The 26,391-nt window shown below is 36.6% G+C and overlaps 1 protein-coding gene and 1 non-coding gene across 2 annotated transcripts; both read left to right on the top strand.

The window, feature by feature from the left end:
• The first annotated feature begins 371 nt into the window (after positions 1-371).
• Positions 372-26,148, top strand: Tiprl (TOR signaling pathway regulator). The gene is made up of 7 exons (XM_020178881.2): positions 372-696; positions 7,332-7,511; positions 8,387-8,486; positions 14,109-14,240; positions 20,691-20,786; positions 22,898-22,960; positions 24,299-26,148. Exons 1-7 carry the CDS (start codon positions 593-595, stop codon positions 24,440-24,442), a joined length of 819 nt encoding a protein of 272 aa, XP_020034470.1. The 5' UTR covers positions 372-592; the 3' UTR covers positions 24,443-26,148.
• Trnaa-agc (transfer RNA alanine (anticodon AGC)) lies at positions 6,392-6,464 on the top strand. Its single transcript has one exon. It is a non-coding gene; the product is annotated as a tRNA-Ala (tRNA).
• Positions 26,149-26,391: the final 243 nt, after the last annotated feature.

Genomic DNA, 26,391 nt, shown 5'->3' with positions numbered 1-26,391 from the left:
ATAACCTCAGCCCCAAGGGTGATATTTTGATAGGAATCAATCGTAGTTAGATGGCCACGTCTAAATCATACTGGTCCTGGATTTCCCAAACTGGAAGGGACTGCTATTTCTTGGCCCCAACAGAAAAATGGGCATTTCCGAGGCAGTGACGCTGCTATAAGGAGAAGCGGCAGGTAAAAGAACTTGACATCACCTTCCCAGTACGTAAGACACATTGGTCAGATTCTCTGGGATGACGTCACTCAGAGTTGGGGGGAGGGGAAACTGAGCATTCCACGTCACACCCCCTGGCCGAAGCCCCGCCCCCCGAGCGTTCTCCACTTTCCCTTTTTCCGGTACGTCGCAACGTAAGACGTGGGTCACGCAACATTAGCAATTGGTCCCGGAGGTAAAAAGTGAAAAGACGGAGAAGAAGGCGGAAAGGAGGGCGCGCGTCCGGGTCGGCAGGCCAGGGGCGTGGTGGGGCGGGGCCCGGCATGGTAACGGCTCGGAGGCCGAGGAGGCTTGGCCGCAAGAAGGCGGAGGAACCGGTGATTGCCGCCGCTGCCGCTCCCGCCAGTTCCGTGTGGCCCCCGCGGGCTCCGCTTCAGCCATGATGATCCACGGCTTCCAGAGCAGCCACCAGGACTTCTCCTTCGGGCCTTGGACGCTGACGGCGTCCAAAACCCACATCATGAAGTCAGCGGATGTGGAGAAGTGAGGCTCGGGGTCCGGGCGCGGGCTGCGTTGCTGGGCCAGGGCGGGAGGCAGGGCGAACTCTCCTTGCAGCCTCTCCGGGTTCCCGTGGGGTGGAGGCGCGGTCGCCCACGGCTCCACCGCTGATTGACAACTTCGCTGACCCGACCTATCGTAACCTTTGGTCGCTGACTTGGTGAAATTGTCACTCGTATAGGTTTGAGTTGAGCGTGACTGTTTAGGTGGACTTTGTCCCCTTTCTGGGCGCCTGTGACCTGTTTTCTTGGTTAATAAGACGACATAGATGTTTAGTTTTTTAGTGTCTCGGGTGCTGTGCCGGGTATTTGAGATGCAGAATATGAGGCAAACTGCGCCTCAAGGAATTCATAGTTTCGGGAGAGACAATTATGTTAGTATGAGCAACTGTTTAGGATGTACACACACATGCGCGCGCGCGGAGTGATTTGAGCTCTTAGGGGTCAAAGCAGTTGAGAAATGGGGGTCGTCTGAACTGAGTCGGTGAAGTCTGGGATACGGGTGGGTGTGGAAAGCCATCAAACCAGGGAGGGTGCGTTTAGTGGTTTTTGGATGCCTGTATTGAATAGTGACAAAGTTTGGGGTGGTCAGGGAGAGCGAGAGCTGTGATGTGTTTGAAGAACTGTTTCCCAGGGATTGGAGAGTGACGAGAGAGGGAGCGGAGCTTCTAAGGGGCTTTTAAGGGAGTTGTCTGACAACTACCAGGTGTAATATTACCGAGAGGATATTACCCGTGTCTCTTAAACATTTCCTTGCAGATGATACAGAGGATGGATTGGAGGGTTGCAGGTTTGAAGAGGAGACCAGAGGATAAAGGCTTAAGTTCTTGTGTGTGATGGCCAGTTGATATAGGGAGAAAGAAAAAGAATCTATACTGGTGAGAAGGTTTCTGGCTTGGGCTGTTGCATGTAGCATTGCCATTGAACAAGGGGAGAAGCACTGGAGGAGTTGCAGATTGAGGGCCAGGCGGTAGATGGAATGAGTTAAGATGTGTTGAAATGTGAGGTGTGTGGGGGTCATGAAAAGTGGAGATTTTCAGTAAGAACTTGATAGTATCTTGTAACTCTTAAAAAAATTAACCTCTGTGGGTTAGATTCCAGAATTATCAGCTTATAGTTGGAACCTGGAGTCTTGGGAGTGAATTAAGTTCAGCTAGAAGTCATCTAGAAGAACAAGATCCTGATGAGATGGAAAAACTCTAGGAGCACTTGCATGTTAAGATTCAGGCCGAGGGCCAGGCATGGCCTGTCTGTAATCGCGGTGCTTGGAGACTGAGGCAGGAGGATCTCCAGTTCAAGGCCAACAACAACAAAAAAACCATTCAGGCACAGGGAGTGACTGACCTAGAAGAGATGAGAGCTCTGAGTGTTTAGCTTTGTAACTTAAATAAAAACAAATGAGCTGTAACATTTTTGGCAACTCACTGAAAAAATTAGGAAAATACAGAAAAGAAAGGAAAGAATTTTCCTTTATCACACACTGCAGATGGAATTACTCTGAATTTTTCCTTGCCTAATGTTCTGTTACATATACTAACAGTACATATAAAGAAGTCAGTTTCAAATTTGGATACTCATAATTTACTTGTAGGCTGTAATAGATACTGTGTGCATAGAGTGTTTTAAGGGAATCAAATTCCAGATTTATAATCTCCCTGTTATTTCTGCCTGAGTATACTGAATCTCAATATAACAAAAGGAAGGCTTACCCTCACCCACCCTAAATTTTTCTGTGATGCATTCCTTAGGGTATCAAACCTCTAGGGTACTAAATAAATTGATTAGGTAAAATACTGGATTAAGGAGGCTTCACTTGTTTAATGTTTAAGGAGTCTTAAAACTGTAGGAGTGTCCTAATCTTTCTGTCCTAAAACTGGTCATACCTATTTGTTAAAAGTGAAGCTTGACATTAGAAAAAGGAGTATTTGGACCTGTGTTTTAAGATATTCTGAATTTAAATATTTGAAACAACATAGTTAATAACAGTGATTCTTTTGCATATATAACTGGGATATATTGTTGGACTACCAAATTTTTTCAGATAAACTGGGGAAACCCACAGAATCACATTTTATTTATAGTTGGTATACATTGTACAGTAACATAATTAAAATTTATATTTTATGGTACATCCTTATGGAATATATATATATCTTTACCTAATTTAAGTATTTATTATTTTCTGCCCCCTAACAAAGAATAAATTTTGCTTAAATTTATGGTGAAAATTTACCATTAATCATTCTAAAGATGTGCAACTTAGAATTTTTAGATCACTGATATGTGCACACATATGTACACACAGACAGTAAATATACAGTATGTCTCCAGCTTTTTTTCTTACTATTTTATCATGAACATTTTCCCACATTCTCTCTTTAATTATTTTTAATGGTTCCATAATATTTCATCACATGTAAATACTGTAATTTACATAACCATTTATCTCTTCATATTGGACAGAGTATTTCTTTTTCACTTATAAGGTTGTTGTGAGTATTAGTGTGTGGATTTTTTCCTCTGTATTTGGAATTATTTTGTGCTGATCGCCCAAAACTGATATTTTAAGTCAAATAGTGTAAGTTTAATTGAATTCTTGGAATTTTTTGCTTGGCTATAGCCCCAGGGCAGAATGTAAATTGGTGCAATCCTGGAAGTTGGTTTCTCTCACCACTGCCAGATGCCTTTACTTCTTTTCATTACCACATTTTCAAACTTGTAACAAGTTGAGAATTTTATTGGAAAAGTTGTTGTTTCTTTTTTTCCTACAAATGACAGGATCTTTAATTGCCCTTTTTTGTAGCTATTAATATAATTGTCATGTAAGAATGAAAAGTTCCCCAGAAATACCATACTTATACAAACATGAAACTATAATGTATAAAGTCATCTCCTAGACAGTCCCAGTGGAATTAAAACTATATTTTTTAAAGTTTGGTGAACTAGGAATGAGATAGATATTTCCAATGAGGACCAATATTTTCTTCATCTAAAATCTAAGTTGCTTAACTTGATCATGTAGGGTTTTTTTGCTTATTTGTTTTATATATATATATATATACAAACAAAACAAGTCTCTGTGTATGTGTATATATATATGTGCATATATAAAGACATACACACAGAGACCTGTTTGGTTTGTCTTAATTGGCAATAAATTTAAAGTGATTGAAAAAAGGATAATTGTGGACTTGGAATACACATGGATCCTTTGTTCACTTTAGGTAAAAATTTATGATTAATTTATAATTATAAATATAGTTAATAATAATTATAGCTAAAGCAGTTTAGGAATTCAGAAGTCTTAATACATAGAGCACTTATGTTTAAATCCTGTGCTTATCAGCATCTCTTAGAACTTCACTCATAGCATGTTTAAACTCATTGTACTTTTTAATTATAACCATGTTGGAAATGGAAGGAAAAGATTCCTGTAGTCTCTTTGCACTAACAAATGAACTGTTATTTTTCATGTTTTCTTTTTTATTCATTGTGCATTTTTTTTTTTTTTTTTTAGCAACACTTGCTAGTTAGGTGCTCTACCACTTGAGCCACTCTGGTCGACTCTTTTTTGTGTTGGGTATTTTCAAGATAGGATCTCTCAAACTATTTGCCCAGGCTGACCTTGAATTGTGATCCTTCTGATCTCTGCCTCCCAGGTAGCTAGGATTATAGGAAGGATGCACTGGTACCCAGCTTCATGATGCACTTTAAAAGAAGTGTATGTGTTTGATGTTCCAGCCTACTATAATTTAGAAACCAAATGAAAAGAGGCAAGGGTGCTTCAGGGGCAGATACCTGCATTCTGGAGCAGCTAGAGGTCTATACACTGTGTTGAACTAGGGGACATTGCTTTCTGTGGTTGAGCGGGATGATCACTGATCATCAAGAAATGGTACAACACAAATAGCAATGGCAGAGGTGTTAAGAATAAAAAAAAAGATACAACAACATTTTATATTTTCTGTTTAAGGACCCTGAAAAAACATTTATTTAATTATCATATTATTGTTGTACTGGGGGGTACATTGTGACATTTATAAAAGTACTTGCAGTATATCATAGTTGAATTCACCGGCTCCATCATTCTTTATCCTCCTTCCCCCAATTCCTGAAATAGTTTCAGTGGGTCTCATTTTTCCATTTTCATATATAAGTACATAATATTTCTACCACGTCACACTCCTATACCCTATGTCCTTTCCTCATGTCCTCCCCCTTCCCACTGATACCAACCCTACCCCCTACCCCAGACAGAACATGTTTTACCTTCCTGTTCTCTGTTTTTGAAAAAAAGACATTTTTTTGTTTAAGATAGCTATACAGGGTGTTTCATTGTAACATTCCCATGTATATATGTGTTAGAACCCAAATTGGTTCATCCCTTCCATTTTTCTCTGTTAGTCCCCTTTTGATGGTGATTTCAGCAAGTTTAAAAATTATATATTCATTCCTGTTTAGAAAGTAGAGCAACCATATTCACCTTAACTTCCTTCTTTTATAAATTGGATAATTTGAAAGCCATATCAGAATCCACATCTGCATCTGTAGTTATATAAATGAAACAGTTTATTTGTAAAATTCCTGAAAGGAAAAAAATTATCACGGCCAACAGATGAGGAAACTAGACAAATCCTGGTGTACTTTAATTAGCCAAATGAATCTTAGTTAAATATACATTTAAAGATTCCCTCTTAGGAGCTATTCATTTCCAAAAAGTTGAAGTCCTTACTGTGTACTGACAAAAAGATTATGAGTTCTAGAATGTCTAAGACTTAGCTCATAGAAACCTAATAAGGTGGTTGACAGTGCTGGGAAATTTAGGACCTGCTGGCATAAATGAATGAACAACTTTTGTAATTTAAGCTACTGACCTGCATGTATTTTCTTTATTCCAACTTATTCTTTACATGTATACTCAATCTTTTCAGTACTGGTTCAGCAGAAGCTAGGAAAACTAACCACTACATAGTAAACAATGGAACCCAGCTGTATTTCTTGCACAATATTGTGAATATTGGTGAACAGTAGTCAACAAGGAATTTTATAGTACCTTAAAAAAACCACAAAAAGTCTATTGAAACATTTTGAAAAGTTTCCAAAATCAATAGAATAAATTTGGTTCATAACAAAACTGGAAGACATACTTGCACAGAACCTCTGTGTTAGTTATACTTTCAGGTTCAGAGAAGTGTAGATCTACATGGCCAGTGAGAATGTAACTACATTAAGAAATAATTAAATAATAAATAGGAATGTTCTCAGAAATTGGGGCAGTTTTTATGGCTCCAACATCTATAGAAGTCTCTATTCATCTTGTTTCTGTTAGTTGACAACTTCACTCTCCCCTCTCTCTGCCTCATGGCTTCTGTTTCATGCCATGTCTTTTGGTTTGTGCTTCATTTGTCACTCAGATTTCTGTGAAGAGAGAATCAGGGCAAGTTAATTGGTCATTATTCAATTCAGAATAAACATATTTAGCAGAGTTCTCAGGCGAAGGTTCAGGAGTTCTGACCAGCCCATAGATAACTGCTGTTGATAAAGGTGTTGAATTTTTATCCCTTAATTGAAAATCCAGGTTGTAACCAAGGTGATGTGATCATAAAGCATGGTAACTTGTACATACAGCTAGGTACTTTTTTCAGAAGTAACTAGCTGTCACTTAAAAAAACTGCAGGGGCTGTGGATGTAGCTCAGTGGTAGAGTGTGTGCTTAGCATGTGCAAGGCCCTGGGTTCAATCCCCAGCACCACAAAGCAGAACCGAAAAACAAAAACCCTTTGTAACAAGGATACAGGGATTACAAACCCAGCTTTTTTTAAGGTACCAAAGGGACTGGTGAGTTAGAGAGCCCTTGCCCCACTTAAATGGTGGGTGGGGGGGAGCATCTTCTACTTAAAATCAGCCAGTTAGTGCCATGTGGCAATGAGGGTCCAATGTTGTTAGGTTTTTCTTTCTTTCTTTTTTTTTTTTTTAAAAACCACTAGTCCAGATTTTAAAATCCCAATTTTTGTTGGCAACTGTTCTAGATACTAAAACAACAGCAACACTGTCAGGCCAGTAGAACACATCTGTGGGTTACTAATTTGTGATCTTGGTTTTTCTTAGCATGTCTAACTTTTCTAGTGAGGCTGCCCACCTGATACCCCAATATATCTAAAGCAGTGTAGTATAATGGGAAAGGGCCTGGTGTTACTTTTTACTAGTTCTGTAATCTGGAGCTAGAAACCAGCATCTCTCTTAGCTCATAGAATAGTTTTGAAGCTCAAATTTGACTATCTCAGAAGTGATCTCTGATCATGCTACTTAAAATACTGTCCCTTATCCAATTACCTTGTTTTATTTTTTATATATTACTTATCACTAGTTGATACTATATTACATATTTGTGTATTTGTGTATCTCTTACTTAGCTCACTACCTGTTACAGCACATAAAGATTTGATAGTGAAAGAATAGATGATGAAAACACTTTGTAGATTTTACAAATATACCATGTTTATTAAATTGTATGCTATTTAACTTATTCTGTAATGTAGGAAGAATTATGTTGGGATGAAAAGGAAACAAAAGTGCTAATAGTGATATAAAATAATCTCACCTGACTTTTGGTTATACGTAGGTTAGCCGATGAGTTGCATATGCCGTCTCTTCCTGAAATGATGTTTGGAGACAACGTTTTGAGAATCCAGCATGGCTCTGGCTTTGGGATTGAGTTCAATGCTACAGATGCATTAAGATGTGTAAACAACTACCAAGGAATGCTTAAAGTAGCCTGTGCTGAAGAGTGGCAGGAAAGCAGGTGAGAATCTGAGTAGTAATGGGTTAAACAAAAAAGGAAAAACTGAAGGAATTATTCAGTAAGGATATATATGTGTTTTATGAGAGTGCAGGATTAGTGTTGTTATTAAACTTTGATTATTCAAAATGTATTCTAGATTTGATTATTCTAAAATTCATTTTTCTCAGCCATAAATGGAGGTTAATTACCTCAACTACTTGAATACTTATTGAGTTAAATTAAAATATAATTGAGTTGAGCTATGTAGTGTTTACTTTTTCTTTCTTTCTTTTTTCTTTTTCTTTTTCTTTTTTTTCCGTTCTGGGGGTTGAATGCAGATCCTTGCTCAGGCGTTCTACAACTTGAGCTACTCCACCAGCCTGAGTTTACTTTTTCAAACTTTCAGTGTTCCTTGTCAGGACACAGTACATTGTACTTCAGTGTTCTTTTTATTTAAAAAAAAAGATGTGTACTTGTGATTTGCACTGAATGTGGAGTATGGTCTATGTCCATACCACCTTGAACTTGCCCAGTCTCATCTGAATATTTGTGGAGTATTAAAATGAATAAAAAATGTATTTTATAATTAAAACATCAATTTACTTTTTGCTTATTATGTACTAAGGTCCTTGGAGGATACAAAGAGGTAAAAGCTTTTATGTCATGTCTCAAGCAGTGCTCAGATACTTTGAAAGACTACATGAGTACATGACAAGTTAAATAACAAAAAAGGTGTAGATTATAAGAAAGATCTTGTACTAGTGGATTATGACAAGTATATACATTTAGTAGACTATTTCATATTATTTGTAGAATATAATTTGGTGTGATATATGAATACAGATAATTTATATTCTGCGTCACTAAATCTGTTCCTCGTCATTTTTGTATTTGAGGACGGAGGGTGAACACTCCAAAGAAGTTATTAAACCATATGATTGGACCTATACAACAGATTATAAAGGAACGTTACTTGGAGAATCTCTTAAGTTAAAGGTAAATCTTACTTTTTGCTTTTATGAGTCATTATTTGTTTTGGACAGTCTTAGTACTAGAACTTTCTAATAATGGTTTTTTTTTTTGCCACTATTTTCTGTTGTGGCAGGCTTCAGAGCCTAATGTAAAGGAATTTTGCTTAGTGATTTTTCAGTAGAAAAATGAAAGAAGGCCCTAGTGGAACAGTATGAGTGTGGTTTTTTTTCTCTTTGAGTTGAGGTCTTGGTATGTTGCTTGGGCTGGCCTCAAACTCTTGGGCTCAAGTGATTCTCTTGCCTTAGCCCTCTGAGTATGTGGAACTCTGTGCCTGGCTCAGGACAATATTTGTTCTTAAAAATGTTAGTAGAATAGTATACTGCCTTAGTATTAACATTATCATGATCAAGAACCATCTATCCTCGGTAATGCATTAGATAATTTAGACAGAACTTGATGGCTTAGAATTTTACACATGAACAAATACATGGGGAAACAGAACATTTGGTCAGAAAAGTTAAGTTTGTGTGCTACCTGAAATATATATACACCTGGTAAGACTTTGCAAGCTGCTTAATCTATACAAGTCTCAGTATTATCAGTAAATTGGGTAAATAGAAATAACCACACAGCAGAGTTTTGATATGAAATAATTCATGGGAAAGTTTGCATTAAATTCTAAAGCTCTATATTAGCATTAAGTTCCATCTGTGTAAGTCCTGCTTAAGAAGAGATTCATTTCATGGTAAATGACACTAAGAAAGTGGAATTGGTAGGTCTTATAATAGAAGTTTAGCTATATTTTCAAATCTTACAGCATGAATGAAATGAAGCAAATGTGGCTTAGATTGCATATCTTTATATTAGAGATTATTATAAAGAACAAAATTATTTCAGTGGAAGCTTTTTCCATTCAAAGTTATTGTTGAGAGTATATGACATTGGTGCTTAGGTAGAAATGTCAAAAAGATAGTGATGAGGTATGTGCTCTTTGTTTTTGCAGGAATATGGAAGTTTGTAGTAGGAACTGTCAGTTTTTGCCTCCCCAGCATTCTAAGCCTTAACTATTTCTCTGTGCTTCTAAGATAAAAACACAGTTTTTAAGAGAACATATAATCACTTGTCAGATATTCTTGAGCTGTTACTATGTGCCAGGCACTAATCCTAGAAGTTGTTGGTAGAACAGAGAATAGATAAAACTTCTTCTTTGCTGGATGGGATTCACACTTGTAATCCCAGCTACATGGGAGGCGTAAGTGGGAGGATTGCTGTCCAGGCCACCCTGCAAAAGTAAGCAAGACCCTATCTCAAAAACAACCAAAGTAAAAGAAAGCTTGGGTTATAGCTTTAGTGGTGGAGTGCCTGCCTAGGAAGCAAGCACAAGGCTCTGAGTTCAAACTCTAGTACTGCCAAAAAAAAAAAACAAAAACAGAAACAACCCATTTGCTATTTCTTTGCCAGGAGTGAAGAAATGGGAACTTTTTTTAACCTCATGAAATAATAATGATGGTTGCTTTAGGAAAAGCCTCCTGTATGCTATGAAGTGGCATTAGCCATAAGCAAGAGCCATAGAAGTAGACACAGGGAGAGTGAAAATTAAGTGTTTACTACTCTCTTATTGATACCTGAGCCTATAATGGAATTTATTTCAAGATATTGCTGATAAATGTCAGTGTGATCATTCACTCTATGGTGGTAATAAGCTCCAACTTTGCAGAACACAGATCTGGATTCAAATCAGCATTGTTTACTAGCTTGGAAAAGCAATTTGACCTGGCAAAGCCTTGTTTCTCACTTTGGTAAACTGAGGAAGTAAATAATATTATATATGTAAAGTATTTAGCACAGTGTCTTTTAGGCTTGCTAGGCAGGCACTCTACTACTTGAGCCATTCCACCAGCCCTACCACAGTGTCTTTTATTCAGTAAGATCTCAGCAAATGGCAGCTGTTATAATTATATCATATCTCAAATATCAGAGGAATCTAAGTTTATATTAGTGAATTACCAAGAATAGAAGATATATTATCTAAATATTTATTCTTCCTTTTTGATGTACAGTTGATGAATGTGTTTCTCTATTGCCTAAAAAAATGAAGTGACGGTTTTCTTTGCAGTACCAGTGGTTAAACTTAGGGCCTTGCACTTGCTAGTCAAGCACTGTACCACTTTAGCTCTGCCCTTAGCCATTTTTGCTTTGGTTATTTTTGAGATAGGGTCTTGCTTTATGCCCTGGTCAGCCTGGACCTCCATCCTTCTAGTTGTGCTTCCCATGTGTGTGGGATGACAGGCATGTACCATTGTGCCCAGCCATTGGTTGAGATGGGCTGACCTAGAGCTCCATTCCTCCAGCATGGTTAGGATTATAGGTGTGAGCCACTGAGCCTGACTAAAAATTTTTTTAAAAAGCACTTTGGAACACCTTCCTAACTCATTCACTGTGCTCTAATATCTTGGCCATAAAATTTATCATCTTTACCATTTCTAAGTGTTAAATAGGTTAACATTGTTATGTAACCAAACTCTAGACTTTTTCATCTCTCTAAACCAAAATGCTATACACATTGAACAACTATTTGCTAATCCCTCACGTCTGCCCCTGGCAACCAACATTCTGCTTTGTTTCTATGAGTTTGTCAACTTTAAATGTCTCATTTAAGTGGAATCATACATTATTTGTCTTTTTGTGACTGGCTTGTTGTAATTAGCATAATGTCTTCAAGGTTCACCCATATTGTAGCATGAGGTAGGATTCCCCCCCTTTTTTTTAAAGGTTCTTCTTGGTTTCTTCTTTTGTTTTTTTATTTTTATTTTTTATTTATTTACTTTTTTTTTCATTTATTCATATGTGCATACAATGTTTGGGTCATTTCTCCCCCTTACCCCCCACCCCCCACCCCTTTCCCACCTGCCCCCTCCCTTCTTTTTCATATTCTGAATGGTATTCAGTTGCAGGTATATGACACATTTTGTTTCTGCATTTATCTGTTTATGACTGTTTGGATTGCTTCCAGCTCTTGGTTATTGTAAACAGTGCTGCTGTGAACATGTATGTGCAACTATCTCCTTGAGATTCTGCTTTCAGTTCTTTTGGGTATATTACTGGATCATGTTGTAATTCTATTTTTCATTTTTTGAGAGATCTTCATACTGTTGTCCATAGCGGCTATAGCATTTTACATTTCTACCAATAGTCACTAAAGTTCCAAATTTTCTGTGTCCTTACCAACACTTTTTTCCTTTTCTTTTCCCCTCCCGTTCCCTCCCTTCCCCCCTCTCCTTTCTCTCCTCTCTTCTCTTCTCCTGTCCTCTCCTCTCTGCTCCTCTCCTCTCTTCTGTTTTTGGTTTTGGTTTTTTTTTTTTTTTTGACAGTAGCCATCCTACTGTGTGTGTTAATCTCTTAAAATCTCTGTCTTTGCTGAGTTTTTCATTCAGGTTGCTGAATTTCTCATCCAGGTCTTGAATTCTTTACTTCATTCATCTGTTTATTTGAATCCTCTTTGAGGTCACTGATCATTTTTAAAACTTGACTTGAATTCTTTTTCTGATTTCAACCATTTCAATATCTTTGGATTCAATTACTGAAGAGTTATGAACTTTCAAAGGAGTCATTTTGCTTTTTTCATATTGCTGTGTTTCTGTGTTGGGATTTACACGTGTGTTGGGATGAGTATCCCTTCTAGTTGTTTATAGGGGATCTTCTAGTGAGCATCCTTGAGTGCTCAATTCCCAGTACCACTCAGAGAGGAGAAAACAAACCACCATAACAACAATAACACCAAGACAATCCAGACAGAAATACAATAAAAATCACTTAAAGCCAACTATGACACCACCAAATAATGATAGGAAAAAAAGTAGGACTTAAAACATTTAGAAAGTAATAATAATGAATGAATGAAATAAAGGAAGGGCAGGAAAATGGAAAAAAGGAAATAAGCTTAAATAAAGAAAAGAAAGGAAAAAGGAAGAACAAGAGATATAAAAATTACAAAATAAGTAAAATTAGTTAAAGGTAAGAAGAATAAAACAAAAGATGTTTTTAAGAATTAAGATCAAGTATAAACAATATTAAAGATGTAGTAAAATGAAAAAGTACAAAAAGGTTAAAAGATTGGAGGGGTTCTTCTTTCCTCCCCCCACCCCCCCAAATCTGCCAGGTTGGGGCAGGGTAGTGAGTTGTAACTGGAGTCTATGATAGTTCCTGCTGTTCAGGCTGGTAATGTATGTGGGCTGAGGACCCAGGTGGGCAAGGTTCATTTGTCAGCTTCAGGGCCACATTCACTTTAGAAGCTTCTCTGAACTGTTTGTTGTTGTTCCACTGGGGGTTTCAACTCAGGGTTGTGCTCTACCACTTGAGCCATACTTCTTTGTGTACCATACTGGAGCCGGTGATGGCCTCAATGAGCTTTGCAACCTCTGGTGCCAGCAGGTCACTTGCTCCAGAGGTCCCCCAGTTTGAGTACCCAGGGGGAGCAAACATCCAAGCTGAGGGCTGTCTCCCAAGTGCATTAGAAAGTAGGAAAGCAAATAGTACTGATCTCTGCATTGGAGGGGGAAACCTAAGGGAAGTCACTACTCTGCCTACTGGTCTCAGTGCTTTCAGGCCTCACCCAGCAGTAAACCATCCTGGGGGAGGGAGGCGCATGGGGAAATGAAGCAATCTGCTAGACCTGGGACCTGGTCCCAGAGTTCTCAGTCTCCACAGGTGATGGCTGTTGCTACTGGCCGTAGAGGGGAGCCACCAACCATCATGCCCATCACAGTTTATGCTCCTGACTGCCTAAACTCTGCTGGTCTCAGCCAACCCTCACCCTCTCCACAAATGCCTCTCCTGCCCAGGAGCTGTGGCACAGTATCCCCAGGCTGCCTGACTTGTGTTCCAGGGTAGCTTAGTCTCAAACAGTAGGCGCCCTCTCAAAATGTTACCTGGCTGTAGAACTCTGTGATGGTGGAGTGATGAAATGGGTTTCTTCTCTACTGCTAGCCTGCCATGCAAGAGGAGTCACTATGACCAAGTTCCCATACTGGATTTAATGCCTGTAAGAACTGTGGATTTCTCTTGCCACTAGGACTGCCAGTCTGTTGTTACCAGGGCTGCCTGTCTACCTTGTGGTTGTGGTTTCTGTCACTACTCCTCCCCTACTCCCTTACTCCCCCCCATCCCCCAACTTCCCTGGGCTGGCGTTCTAGCTGCAAACTGTTTCTTATTTTTCTCTGGGTGGCCCAATTCTCTCTTTGAAATATAGTCTGTCCTTTGTTACTCTGACAGTTCTCATTCACATAGTTGCATGGTGAAAACCTTGACTATTTTTTGATGAAGCTGTGGTACTAGTTATTTATTGTATCTTCACTTTTTCTGAATTAAAGTATATTCTGATCGTTAATGTCTTCTGATGGCATCCAAATTTAGAACTATATGTTCTAGTTATGCAAAAGAGACCGATAAGACTACTTTCTTGTGACTCTGTAACTCCTTATTTTTAAAAATTTATTAATTTGTTTTTTTGAGACAGGATCTTGCTGAGGCCTAGGCTGGCCTCAAATCCCTGATCCTCCTGCCTTCGGCTCCTGGGATTACAGGCATACACCACCATGCTCAGCTTCTTACATTTTCCAAATGTTCCTTTTAAATGTTTCCTTTCAGGTTGTACCTACAACAGATCATATAGATACAGAGAAACTGAAAGCAAGAGAACAGATTAAATTTTTTGAAGAAGTTCTCCTGTTTGAGGATGAACTGCATGATCATGGAGTTTCAAGCCTCAGTGTGAAAATTGTGAGTACTGTGATTTTTGTTTAAATTTGTATCATTCTTCCATTCTTACCTTTGGGTAACATGTTGTCATGTACAATTTCTCTTCAGTCTACAGTACATCTGTCTTATTGAGTATTTACTATAAAATTTATGAAAAAAATCTTTATATGTTAAGACTTTAGTATTTTTTGTATACCTGCCTGGCTAACTTGTAGGTTATTCACTTATTATTTGACTTGAATGAAAACTGTGGCTTAATTTTCACATTTTCGAATTAAAAATGATATTTGTAGGATGTGCAGACAGCAAGGTGGATGTCATTCAAGAAAATGACCCATGGGTCATCCTGAAACTACCACTTCAGCATGGAAAATGAAAATACAAGTGTAAATTCTCTTCCTCTTTTGTATTGTTTTCTATCAGTGGAGGACAAACTAGTCCTATTAACAATGTTATTGGTAGAACATGGCTAAAAGAAATAATAAGTAGGTCACTTGTTTAATACTGGGCTGTAATTGGGTTTCTAGCACTTTTCAGAAAAACCTTAAGTGAAACTTTACTAAATGCTGAAGTCTCAGCTAAAATGTTACTTCCTTTTCACAGCTCCTCTAGGCAGAGTTGAATATACCTTTTCCATTTTGCCATAATAAGTTTTTTAAAAAAAAAAACTTTTCATTTCTAGCACTTCTTATGAGCTCTGTCAAAAACACTTCAGTATCAACATTGTTCTTGAGCACAATGATTGTGGGGGTTATAATTTCAACAATAATAAAGAATAAAAACAATAACAAGAAAGGAGCAATATATTTGTTTTAAAGTCAGATGTTTTTGTGGAATCATAGGATTTGGAATTGTAAAGAATTTTTAGAAAATCATTTAGTCTAGCCTCTTCTTTTTATGATTGATCTCGATGGAATGTTCCCTTATGGTATGAATATCAAATGCAAGTATGTTATTATGGTTCTCACCATTTTTCTTCCATTATATCCTAGTCTAAGTGGGAAAGCATTAAAATTCTGTTGAGAGGTATGCTAATTTCTTCAGAGCCATAAAGCCAGCCAGCCAACCATCCATCTACCCACTTACACATTTTTCCTATTGTGGACCAAGTCCACAAAAGATTAGTTTATCTAAGATTGTAAAATAATTCGCTATAAAACTTTTGACCCTTCTAATATATATCACTATTTTAACATTAGATAGTTGTTCTATAGCACTTTACTCCTTTGTTCACTTACAACTCTCTCCAAATTTATTTTTTCATTTAATCTCCAGCTCATGCAGTCATGTATCCATGCGTTGTTGGTTCACCTACTGAATTGGCTACGTTGAATATTCATTATGATTTTGCATATCTGAGTGTACATTTGTGTCCAAGTGGGTGATGATGTGTGATGTATATGAATAGTGGGTAGATAGGTATGTAGGGAGCACGTGTGTTTCTGAGGATGAAAGATACATCCTCATGTAATACATATTATGTGTGTACTAGATAAATACTCAAACTGTGGCATAGTGTCATCTTAAAACTTGTGTTTCTAAGTTACATGATAGGGTTGCATTTTTAAGAATGCTTAGAAGGCCAGGAGCTGGTGGCTGAGATCAGGAGGTTTTGGGGTTTGGGGACTGCTGAGGCAGGAAGTTCTTGAGACCCCCATCTTAACCAGTAGCTGGACACAGTGTGCGTGCCTGTCATACTAGCTATGTGGGAATATGAGATTGGGAGAATCCTGGTCTAGGCCAGCCCAGGCAAAAAAGTTTGTGAGACCCCTCCTCAATGGAAAAAAGCTGGGTATTGTGGTGTACATCTGTTATTCCCAGCAAGGGAAGCTTAAAACATTAGGATTGTAGTCCAGACCAGCCTAGGCAAAAAGCAAGACCCTATCTCAAAATAACCAGAGCGAAAAGGGCTAGAGGTAGAGCACCTGCCTAGCAAGCACAGTATGAAGCCCTGAATTTGAATCCCAGTATTAAAAAAAAAAAAGAGTACTTTGAAGGATTTTATTAGATTAGTGTCCTTTCTGAGTTGGTTTCTTCCTAACACTGTAACAGCGCTATTCTAAATAAAATAAATGCCATGGTTTCTGGTTTGGAGGCAATGAGGTATGGACAAATTGAGGTTCCCTGTACAGAAGCAAGGCCTAGCCTGGTAATTGTGGGTGCAGAGCAGATATCAAGCATTGGTACTTGGGAAGATGAGGAAGCAGAAAGGGCTTCTAAGTGTCTGTTATACTGAAGTTTAGTTTTTTTGGTTTTAGCAGTTAGGATGTTGTTAAACTGTTCTGTCAAAAACAGTTTAAGTTATGTGACTAGGGGGTAAATGAAAGATGTATAGGTGGAGACAGAGTGTAGATGTACATCAAACTTTTTCAAAAAAATCCTTAAAATTTATTGGAAAATAAGCAGATATGGCAGATAGCTAACATGAGGTTGACAGAAGTGTGTATGCTATATTTTTTCTTAAAATTATCTGAAGTATAGTAGTAGTGCTTACTGCTTTTACTTGATTTATCTTTAACTGGAAAATTGCTGAAGGCTTTTAATTGTTTTAGAATTGCTAAACTATTTTCTTATTAATGTTCATTTCTCAGTTTACAAGATAGTTACTAAACAGTCTGAAAAGAAATGCTGATAACAGAAGCTATTTATGTAATAATGTAATTTATTTTAATTCTCTGATGTAGTTGGATAGAATCTTTAGGTTATTCTTTATTTCAGTGCTTCAAAGTTTCGAAGTGTTTTTTCACCTTAAATTTCCATACAGTTTTCCAGAGAGAAAGAGTAGATTTAGAGCTCTGTGTATAATGAGATCTGTGAGGTTTCATTGAGTTCATATGAGTATTCATAATTGCCTATATCTAATTAAATGATATTTGTCTCAGAAATTGTTTTTTTCTTTTGCATTTCTAAATTAGCTTCTCTAGCAATAGTTTGGTTTTGTTTTTAATTTGTGTGTGTGGGGGGGGTACTGGGGATCAGACCTAAGCCTTGCACATGTTAGGCAGGCAAGTGCTGTACCACTGAGTTATATATTCACAGACTAAGCTTCTTTCAGCAATGTATGCCTACAGGTTAGAATTTTGTGTCCCTAGCATTCTGTTGTACTCGGTAGGATTTATGGCTTGTATGACTTTTCTAATAAAAGAGATGTACTTCATGCTAATGTATTAATTTTTAACTTTTAAAGAAAATATATTTCCTATGTACTAAATACTGGCAGCTCTATGGTATTCTGAAATGGCTGTCACAGCTAATGACTACTTCCATTATGCATAGAGTCAAGAGTGGATGTAGTCTATTTTCTGCTTCCATGTTTTACTTAGATTCCAAGTATACTGGACAAGAACTTATCCTCCAGCTCTGACACAAAGAATTCTGCAGTGCCTGTGCAGAGATTTCTAGCTTTTGCTAGAAATCTAGTCCTATAGAATTGTCAAATTTTGGGCTGTCAGAGTGGGTCGAGTGGTAAGAACTCCTGCCTAGCAAGCACGAAACCTGAGTTCAAGTTCCAGTATCACCAAAAAGAAGAAAAAAGAATTGTCACATTTGACACAGACAGTGCCTTAGTGATTATTCCTTTACACCCCTCCTTTTACAGATGAAAGAAACCTTGAGTAATTTAGTAGCTTTGCTCTAACTGAATAGATCTCAACCTTATCACATGTATTGTCCCATTCCCTTTTTATCAAATATGTCAAGCTGAACTATTGATTCATAGATATTACTACCCTGAAGTGAAATTTGTACGTAACCCACCTTCTTTCTAATAAATCAACATAATGTCCTTATTTTAAAATAAAAGTGAAATTAAAGGTAATTGATTTAGAATAAAATGATGTTTTTCATTATGTAAATTCACAATGTGACTGCAGTAAAGATACAGTGAAGCAGTCAGGTACTTATAATTGCACACTGAGTCACACTATGAATGTGATAGCTACAAATGTAGTCTGACAGAGATGTAGGGTTTCAGTCAGTGACTTAACACAAACACCACTCCCATTGCTGTTGTAATTGTCCAAAATGGTGGAAAACTCTTAGTAAGTTGTAAATAAATTAAAAGATAATCTTTCCTTGATTTATAAGAAAGATGCCTTACTGAATAGTTGAGTGAATTTTATATTTATAGATGAAATAGTTACATAATTATATAATAGGTTTTACACCTACATGAATGCCAGGTGAAATATTTGTAAGTTTTGTGGGATGCTGGGCTGGACTTGGTTGTATAGGATTGTCCTTGTGCATCCATAATCTATCATCTTGGTTCTTACTTTCTAAGGAAAGTATCATTGTGACAAAACATTCTCACAGATTTCCAAATATTCCCTATAGGAGACTGCTGCTGTAAAATGTACAGGTGAATTTTGGTAGATCTGGTCTTCTAATCCCTACTCTTCCCTCTATGCCATGCTGAAGTGATACTTCAACTTGCTACCTGTGTTGTCCCCAGTGTTAATGTTAATAACTAATTTTGAAATTTGAAGAAATGTTGCAGATCAGTCTTTCCCACAAATTGTAAATAGCCTTCCATGCTAATGTCAGGTAATGGTGTACTTCCCAATACATTGTGATATATCAAATTCTCACAAGTCAGTTTTTTTTTTCTTCAGCCTTTCTTTACTATAAGTCTTTAAAGTAAAGGCTGTGCTAGATAACCCCATCAACATGCATTTTGACTCATGCATTTTCAGCCTCCAGCCTCTATATTCATTTGAAAATTGTTAATGAGCATCTACTGTGTGTTAGGTATTTTTCTAGGCATTAAGGTAATGAACAAAGCAGATATTCCCACTGTAGTGGAGTCTGCAGGCAGGTGGAGAGAGAGAGAGGCATTTAGCAAGTAAACTCATAGATGAATATAGTTACAACTCTGTTAGTTTGTAATGGAGTACTATGAGACAGAATATCAAAAGGACCCTTCCATGGTATGGAATGGTAAGAAAGGCCACTCCAATCTCGAGGACAAGTAAACATTAGCCAGGAGAATATTCCAGGTAAGAAAACAGTGTAAATAAAGGTCCTGAGGCAGGAAAGAGCTTAGCCTGTGGCTAGTAACTTCAGACAGCTAAGCCACTATCATTGTTATTTCTTCATTAGTGTAGGCTTATGCTTATATGGAATTATGGGTGTTTTTCTTGTTTTCTGCCTTTGTACTTTTTGTACATGCTTTTTCCTTGTTGGAATTCTTTCCACCTGCTGTTGTTCCTGTGGTCAGCTCTAGCATTACCTTCTCTCACTTCCTTTAGCAGACTTAGTGCTTCCTCTGAGTGCTTATTGAACTTCATGCATACCTTTCTTATAGTAGATACCACATAATTTATGTGTTTGACTGTATCCCTGGTTTGTAAGCTTTTTGAGCATTGGGATTTTATCTTTTCATTTATATAAACCCAAAACTTACTATAGTAAGAACTTGATGTTTAGTAGACAATAAGTATTTATTCAGCAAGTGGTCAAGCATATTCTTATTAAACAGCTAAATACCTCACACCTTGTCTAACTTCCCTCCCTGCCACTAGGACCTTCCTGCTTATTCTTCTGACTATTTGTGGCTTTCTTTAATAGTTACATTTGGAAATCACAGGAGTTTGTAGATGTGCCACAGATGAAAGTTGTTAAAAACATGTTATAGTGTTCTGATAAACCCGTCTTTGGCAGTATGAAATAGTACCTACTTGGTTGCCTTTGACTAGAGCATTCCATTTAATGTCTCTTGCCTTTGTTATATACAAAGTGGATGAAAGTGAGAAGCAACAAAGAACTTGGTAGTTCTTTCATTTTAATGTTACTGATGTTAACATATATTAGCAGTACTATTATTTTAAAACACCAATAGGGTAATTTTTACATTACTTAGATATGTTTTAAGTCTTTCACATCTCAGTGTATTGACCTAGAAAAAAGTTGTTGTAGGAAACTGAAACCATGACATTAAATAATTTGCACAAGGTTTTGAGGCAAGTTAGAGTTAGGACAGTGAATCTCAGAGATTTCTATATATGGATGGCACCTGACTTAGAATGGCTCAGCTTTTTGATTTTGACTTTATCATGCTGTGAAAGTGGTAAGCATTTGATAGAAACTCTACTTCAGATCATCTCCCTGGCTAGCAATATGTGGAATGATACTCTCATGTTGCTGGGTAATGAGATGCAACTCCCAGTCAGCCATGTGACCACCAGGGGAAACAGCTGATTCTCTACAGTGTACTGTGCTTCTAAGCTGTGACGCTCAGCAGGTTAGGTGTATTAAATGCATTTTCTACTTAGATATCTTCAACTTACTTAGACATTTTTAGACATTTCCAACTCATCATGGGCTTATTTGGAATATAACTTCATCATAAGTCAAGGAGCATCTGTGCTGCTAATTTATCCCTCCTTCAATGGTTTTTTTAAAAAGCTTCTTTTATCAAAGTAACAGAATACTTAATTTTCATTAAAATATTAATGTGCTTTTTTTTTGCAGAGAGTAATGCCTTCTAGCTTTTTTCTACTACTGCGGTTTTTCTTGAGAATTGATGGGGTACTTATCAGAATGAATGACACAAGGCTTTACCACGAGGTACCTATTTTCATGTAATGAATGTATGAATTGATATCAGGCCTGTTTATGTTGTTTCATTGTCAGTCTGAGAATTTGGGGTTAAATAATACTTTGTACTACATGGCAAGCTTTTAACTTACAAGTTTAAGTGTTTCAGATTTAGTATTGACTGTACACTGTTGTCAAAACATTAACATCTGTTTTTTTTGCAGAAGTTCTGGTGGCTAAAATGTTTTCTTAAAATACTTCGTAAGGGGCGAGGGGAAGTGATGCTTTAAAAATTTTTATTTTATGTATTTGACCTGTGTTTAAGAAAACTGCCCTTTAATTCTTACGTTTGTTTATATAATGTCCTGATGTTAGACATATCAATCAAATGACACCCTCACATTTGTATTATATACTTACTTTGGTAATTATTCTAAAAGTTTAGAGGAGGTGCTTACATTGAGTCATGAAAATTCCTGCATAGCTTCATAGCAGCCTGACCATTCTAAAAGATACTTTAATTTCAGATTTGTGGTCATGGAGAATGAGGAATTAGAGAAGAGACACTAGTATTAACTATGGTAGTCATAGTATTGACTAGCTCTGATAAAAATCCCATGAAATCAGTGCTAGTATTATCTGTGTTTTATAGCTGAGGTAACCAGAGCAAAGTTAAGTAGCTTGCCTAGGATACTTAAGGTAGGTAGGTGGCTGAACTGGAATTTGAACCTAATAAGATGGGATTGCATTGGTGTTTCCCAAGTCCCATTGCTTAGAGATTTTTTTTTCTTGTAACAACAGTGTGACTGTTGTCAAACTTTTTTCTTTTTAAAAGTGGGTTGGAGGTATGGCTTACGTGGTAGAGTGCCTGCCTATAAGTGTGAAACCCTGACTTCAAACCCCAGTATTAAAAATAAAAAAGTGGAATAAAAAAATCTGTATTTTTCTCCTCCATAAAAAGTGAAATTTAAATCTTAAATACAGTATTTTTAATGTAATTATGTCGATTTTTAGGAATTTATCCTAAAAAAGATTCTTTTATACAAGAATTTAGTTGCTCAGAGTTGTATGTACATAAAAATTTACAGCAGTATTGTTTATAATATCAAAAATGAAGAAAGGAAAGAACTTAGTGCCCATTAAATGGGAATTGATTAGATTTTTACTTTCTGTGCATATAGTAGAAAAATATTCAACCATTATGGAAAACAAGGTTGGAGATATAGCTTAGTGGTAAAGCACTTGCCTAGTTTGCCCTGGGTGTGATCCCCAGTACAGCAAAAAAACAAACAAAAAAGTAGCAGATTATATTTAACTAATTTGGAAAGACATCCTTCTCAGTGTTGAATTTTTAAAAATTGTATGAATCTATTTATATAAAAATTTGAAATACGAAAGATGTTATCAACAGTAGCTGTGATTGCTAATGATTCACCTTCCTTTACATTTTTGTATTATTTAATGTTTCATCGTGAGCATTAATTTGTTTTTATTGATATAAAAAATTAAAACCATAAGGGTGTGCAGTTTTGCAGTTTTTGTTTTATTGGAAAATGTTTCACCAAAAAGAAAAGTATAATAAATTGTTGCTCTTCAACCTAACTTGAAAAATTTTACCTTGTATGCACATATGAATAATAAAAGAAAAAGAAAAAAAAAGAAAAATTTTAAATGGGCAATGCAGAAAAGATGATTTTAAGTAAAGAATTTGGCACAGGAAATAGAAAATTAAAAATTTAAAGCATTTTTTGGAACATAAAAGTAGCTAGTGATACAAGGTAAACTGTAAGATACCTTAAGAAAAGATTTAGTTTCACACTTGAAGTACATAATATTAAAATCTCTTGTGTATATGTTTGTGCACATATGCATATATTCTTTTAATGTAAAATCTTTGCTTGTAATTTTTTTTGCATAGTAATCAAATCTGTTTATAGATTATGTGGCATTGTGATTTATAGGGATAAGAAATAGTATTTCAGAATTCTTGGTTAGTATTAGATATTATCTCAATGTAGAATAAGATGTTCTTACTAGGATTCATGCTGTCTTTACAACCTATTCTAAAATGTAGGGAATCTGTTTAATTTATATTATAAAGTAATATAAATTTATTGCAGTGTTTTTATTTTTAAATATAGGCTGACAAGACCTACATGCTACGAGAATATACATCACGGGAGAGTAAAATTGCTAATTTAATGGTAAATATTTTAAATTAATTTTTTAGAAGTTGAATTTTCATGTTTTTTTTTTTTAAAGTATAATATCCTCCCAATCCCACCATTCACCTGAATTTCCTTCTATAAATCCATTAGTTTATAGGGTTGTATTGGGTAAATCCTTCTGGAGCATAGCTTAGCTTGCCTCAAACACATGTGGAGTTGTCAGGTGTCTTGGCCATCCCTCAGTCTGATTTCCACACTTTATTCTGGAGAAACTGAGATCCAGAGGTATGACGTGAGTTGAGTCTGTTTGGCGGGGGAGCTGCAGCTGGCACAAGATTGTTCTTTCTGCTTGTCACCAGTCGAGAATTTCTTTTTTACACAGTCTTCTTTAAATGTGGTAATCTGTACCATAAGTTGTTTTGATACAATTTTACTTTATTTTTTGCTTCTCTGAAACTTGAGAAGAGCTTCCTTAGTATTTAGTACTCTATAATAAGTTGCTTTAAAAGTAATACCTTTTTATACACTATTTATATACGCAGTACTTGGGCTTGTACTCAAGACCTCTCACTTGCTAGGCAAGCACTCTGCCACTTGTGCCAGGACTCTATCCCTTTTTGCTTTAGTTATTTTTCAAATAGGATCTCAAGCTTTTGCCTTCTTTTTTTTTTTTTTTTGGTCATACTGGGGTTTGAACTTGGGACCTCATGCTTGCTAGGCAGGCGCTCTACGCTCTACCACTTGGGCTACTTCACCAGCTGGGGGGTCATCCTTAAACTGCAGTCCTTCTGCCTCAGCCGTCATGCTGGGATTGCAGGCATGCACCACCACACCTGGATTGCTCTTCGAGAGTGTCTTGCTAACTGTTTGCCTGGGTTGGCTTCAAACATTGTCCTTTTGCCTCCCCCTCCTGAGTAGCTGGGATTATAGATATATACCACCATGCTCAGCCTACAAGTTTGATACTCTTTTTTCAACTTTAGTACTTACTTATACCCTTGGGTATACTTTGATTAGAAAATTTCCTCAAATTTTGTCATAGTTTACATACTGGGCTCTAACTGAAGATTAGTGCTTTCAAGTTACCAAAGCAGTAGGAACTCCTAGTTCAAGGTGTATTAAATTCTTAAATTTATGGGAACATTATAAATTATATAACCCTGTGTCCTTGAAAATCATTCTGCAGCAAAATTCAATGATTCAGACACAGAAAACACCAGCTATTTTTAGGAGCACATAATGATGCTTTTTATGTACATACATTGCACCTGATTTTGAAATTGGCATGCTTTGTGAATGCTTAAACCAGAACATTTTCAAAAAGTGTCAGTGCCATGATTGAGCATATGCTAATGTGGTTTATGTGTTTCCTAGCATGTTCCACCTGCCCTCTTCACGGAACCTAACGAAATATCACAGTATTTACCAATAAAGGAGGCAGTTTGTGAGAAGCTAATATTTCCGGAAAGAATTGACCCTAACCCTGCAGACTCACAAGGAGTTACACCTGTGGAGTAGAATGTGATGCACCTGTACACCTACTGTGGAATCTGAATGGACATGGTGGCTATTTGTAGGGTGATATTTTTGTTAATGAGAATTAATTTACTTGCTCATGTGCAGATTTTCTGTAGCCTTAAAGGAAAAAAAAATAAAAATTTGTTGCAGGCAGGTTCCACTCAACTGCTGTTTGTACTGTCTCTTTTCAAATTTATACTCCAGGGTTACATGTTGTGGAGTTAACTTTGGATTTCAAAATTATTATAAAGTGTGACTTCTGCAGCAGTAATGTATATGTGTCTCATGAGCAGTGGACATAATCTGCATCCATAAGGAAACACTGTCTTCTACTATGAAGAGGTTACCTTAACATCATTGAATCCCAATACCTGTGACTTTCATAGGAATCCTGATTGTGCATGTTGATGTACTAGGTGTTTGTCTTGGGCTTTCTAATGTCTATTTGCACTTCTGGAGAGTTGTGACTTGTCACCTAAGAAATTAGTCTCAGTTTAATGACCTTTACCCACAAAAAATTTTAAATTTATTTCCCCCTAATTTTAAGTTAGCTTTGAAATTTAAAGAAAGTTTTAGACATAGAACCAAAAAATGAAACAAAACAAAAACAAAAGCCCTAGTGTTTTGGAGAAGTTAAGCTTTTATGGACCTGGAAATGTGAACATGGTTTCCCTAGGATGGCAGAGCTGCCTTTCCTCTATCTTTCGGTGCTTTTCAGTCCAGGACCTAGATAGTACAGCAGATGTACAAAAGTAAATTTCAAATACATTTGTTTATTTTGATGATGGCCCTTGAAACATTTTATACTCTGCCCTGCCTTTCTACAGGGTCTTCGTAAAGTGGGAACAGAAGCACCAAGGAGGATTGGGGAAAACCACAACTTGTTCTGGCTTGAAGTAGCTGTTGTACATTTCCACTTGAAAGGCAAGACTTGATGTAGGATATTTAATTGAAAGAACTTGCAAAGCTCTTCAGGTATTTGCCTGAGAATAATTTTAGTGAGAAAAATATAGTTGAATATTCGTCATTGCTCAAACTTTGTTATATTGTTGTGAGCCAAACAGGCAGGGTATCTCATTAGCTAAATTTGCTCACAAGTACTTTTGGTATTTGTCTGCCTTCTGCATTATCTCCAAGGTGTAGGAAATCAGTTGTTCCTACACCTTGTTGTAGCTCAGTGTATATTAGATGTACCTGTATTTAATGCTTTCTTTTAGGACAGGAAAGGTGTGTGTGTGTGTACTATATGTTTATATACATCACATTGTACTCAGATTTCTGTTTTACTTGCCATACAGATTTGAACAGAACAGACTATTCATGCAGATTACAACAAATAAAAAAACTTGTAAGAATATTCATTAGTTGGAGTTTCTGGGCAACAGTGTGTGTGTTTGTATGTGTGTGAGTACACATGTATTTTAAAAATTTTGTTGATTTATATGTCTTGGTCTCTGAGTAGTCCTAGATCACTTATTTTGTTAAAAATTGTGAAGCATAAAAAGAATTGACTTTTTTTTTTTTTTTCTTAAAGACAGTGATAGGTGGCTAGGAAGAGTGTGCTTCTGAAATTTCATTAATTTACTCCTGTGGGGAATACCAAGAAAATTTGTATTTGGCTATTGCTAAATATGATATATATTATTTTATATTTATTTGTTCCAGTGTCTTTTGTAAGAGGAAAATAAACAATAAGAAATTGCTGATCTATGTTTTGATACTCAATTTATTTTAGCTTTTCTTCGAGCATCATTGTAGTAGAGTGCTTTTGGGGTGTGTCTTTCCTCTTTCTTATGTTTTGAATTGGTCAACATTGTAGACATTTTCCATGCAGATTGTAAATGAAACCCAAACAATTAATTTATAGTATAATGCCCCCATTTTACTTTTGGGTTCTTGTCCCTCCTCCCTCTGTTCCCCAGTACTTCTATGGATGTTCTAATTAGACA

The sequence above is a fragment of the Castor canadensis genome, chromosome 11, assembly GCF_047511655.1.
Source record: "Castor canadensis chromosome 11, mCasCan1.hap1v2, whole genome shotgun sequence".
Taxonomy (NCBI): domain Eukaryota; kingdom Metazoa; phylum Chordata; class Mammalia; order Rodentia; family Castoridae; genus Castor; species Castor canadensis.
This window is presented reverse-complemented; position numbering and strand designations above follow the sequence as displayed.

What these genes read in the sequence shown, in the direction of transcription:
- Tiprl (XM_020178881.2), top strand. Translation starts at nt 593, where the DNA reads ATGATGATCCACGGCTTCCAGAGCAGCCACCAGGACTTCTCCTTCGGG. An exon ending in GAAGAGTGGCAGGAAAGCAG is followed by an intron (nt 7,512 to 8,386) that starts GTGAGAATCTGA and finishes TTTGTATTTGAG; the next exon opens with GACGGAGGGTGAACACTCCA. An exon ending in CAAGCCTCAGTGTGAAAATT is followed by an intron (nt 14,241 to 20,690) that starts GTGAGTACTGTG and finishes TTTTTTTTGCAG; the next exon opens with AGAGTAATGCCTTCTAGCTT.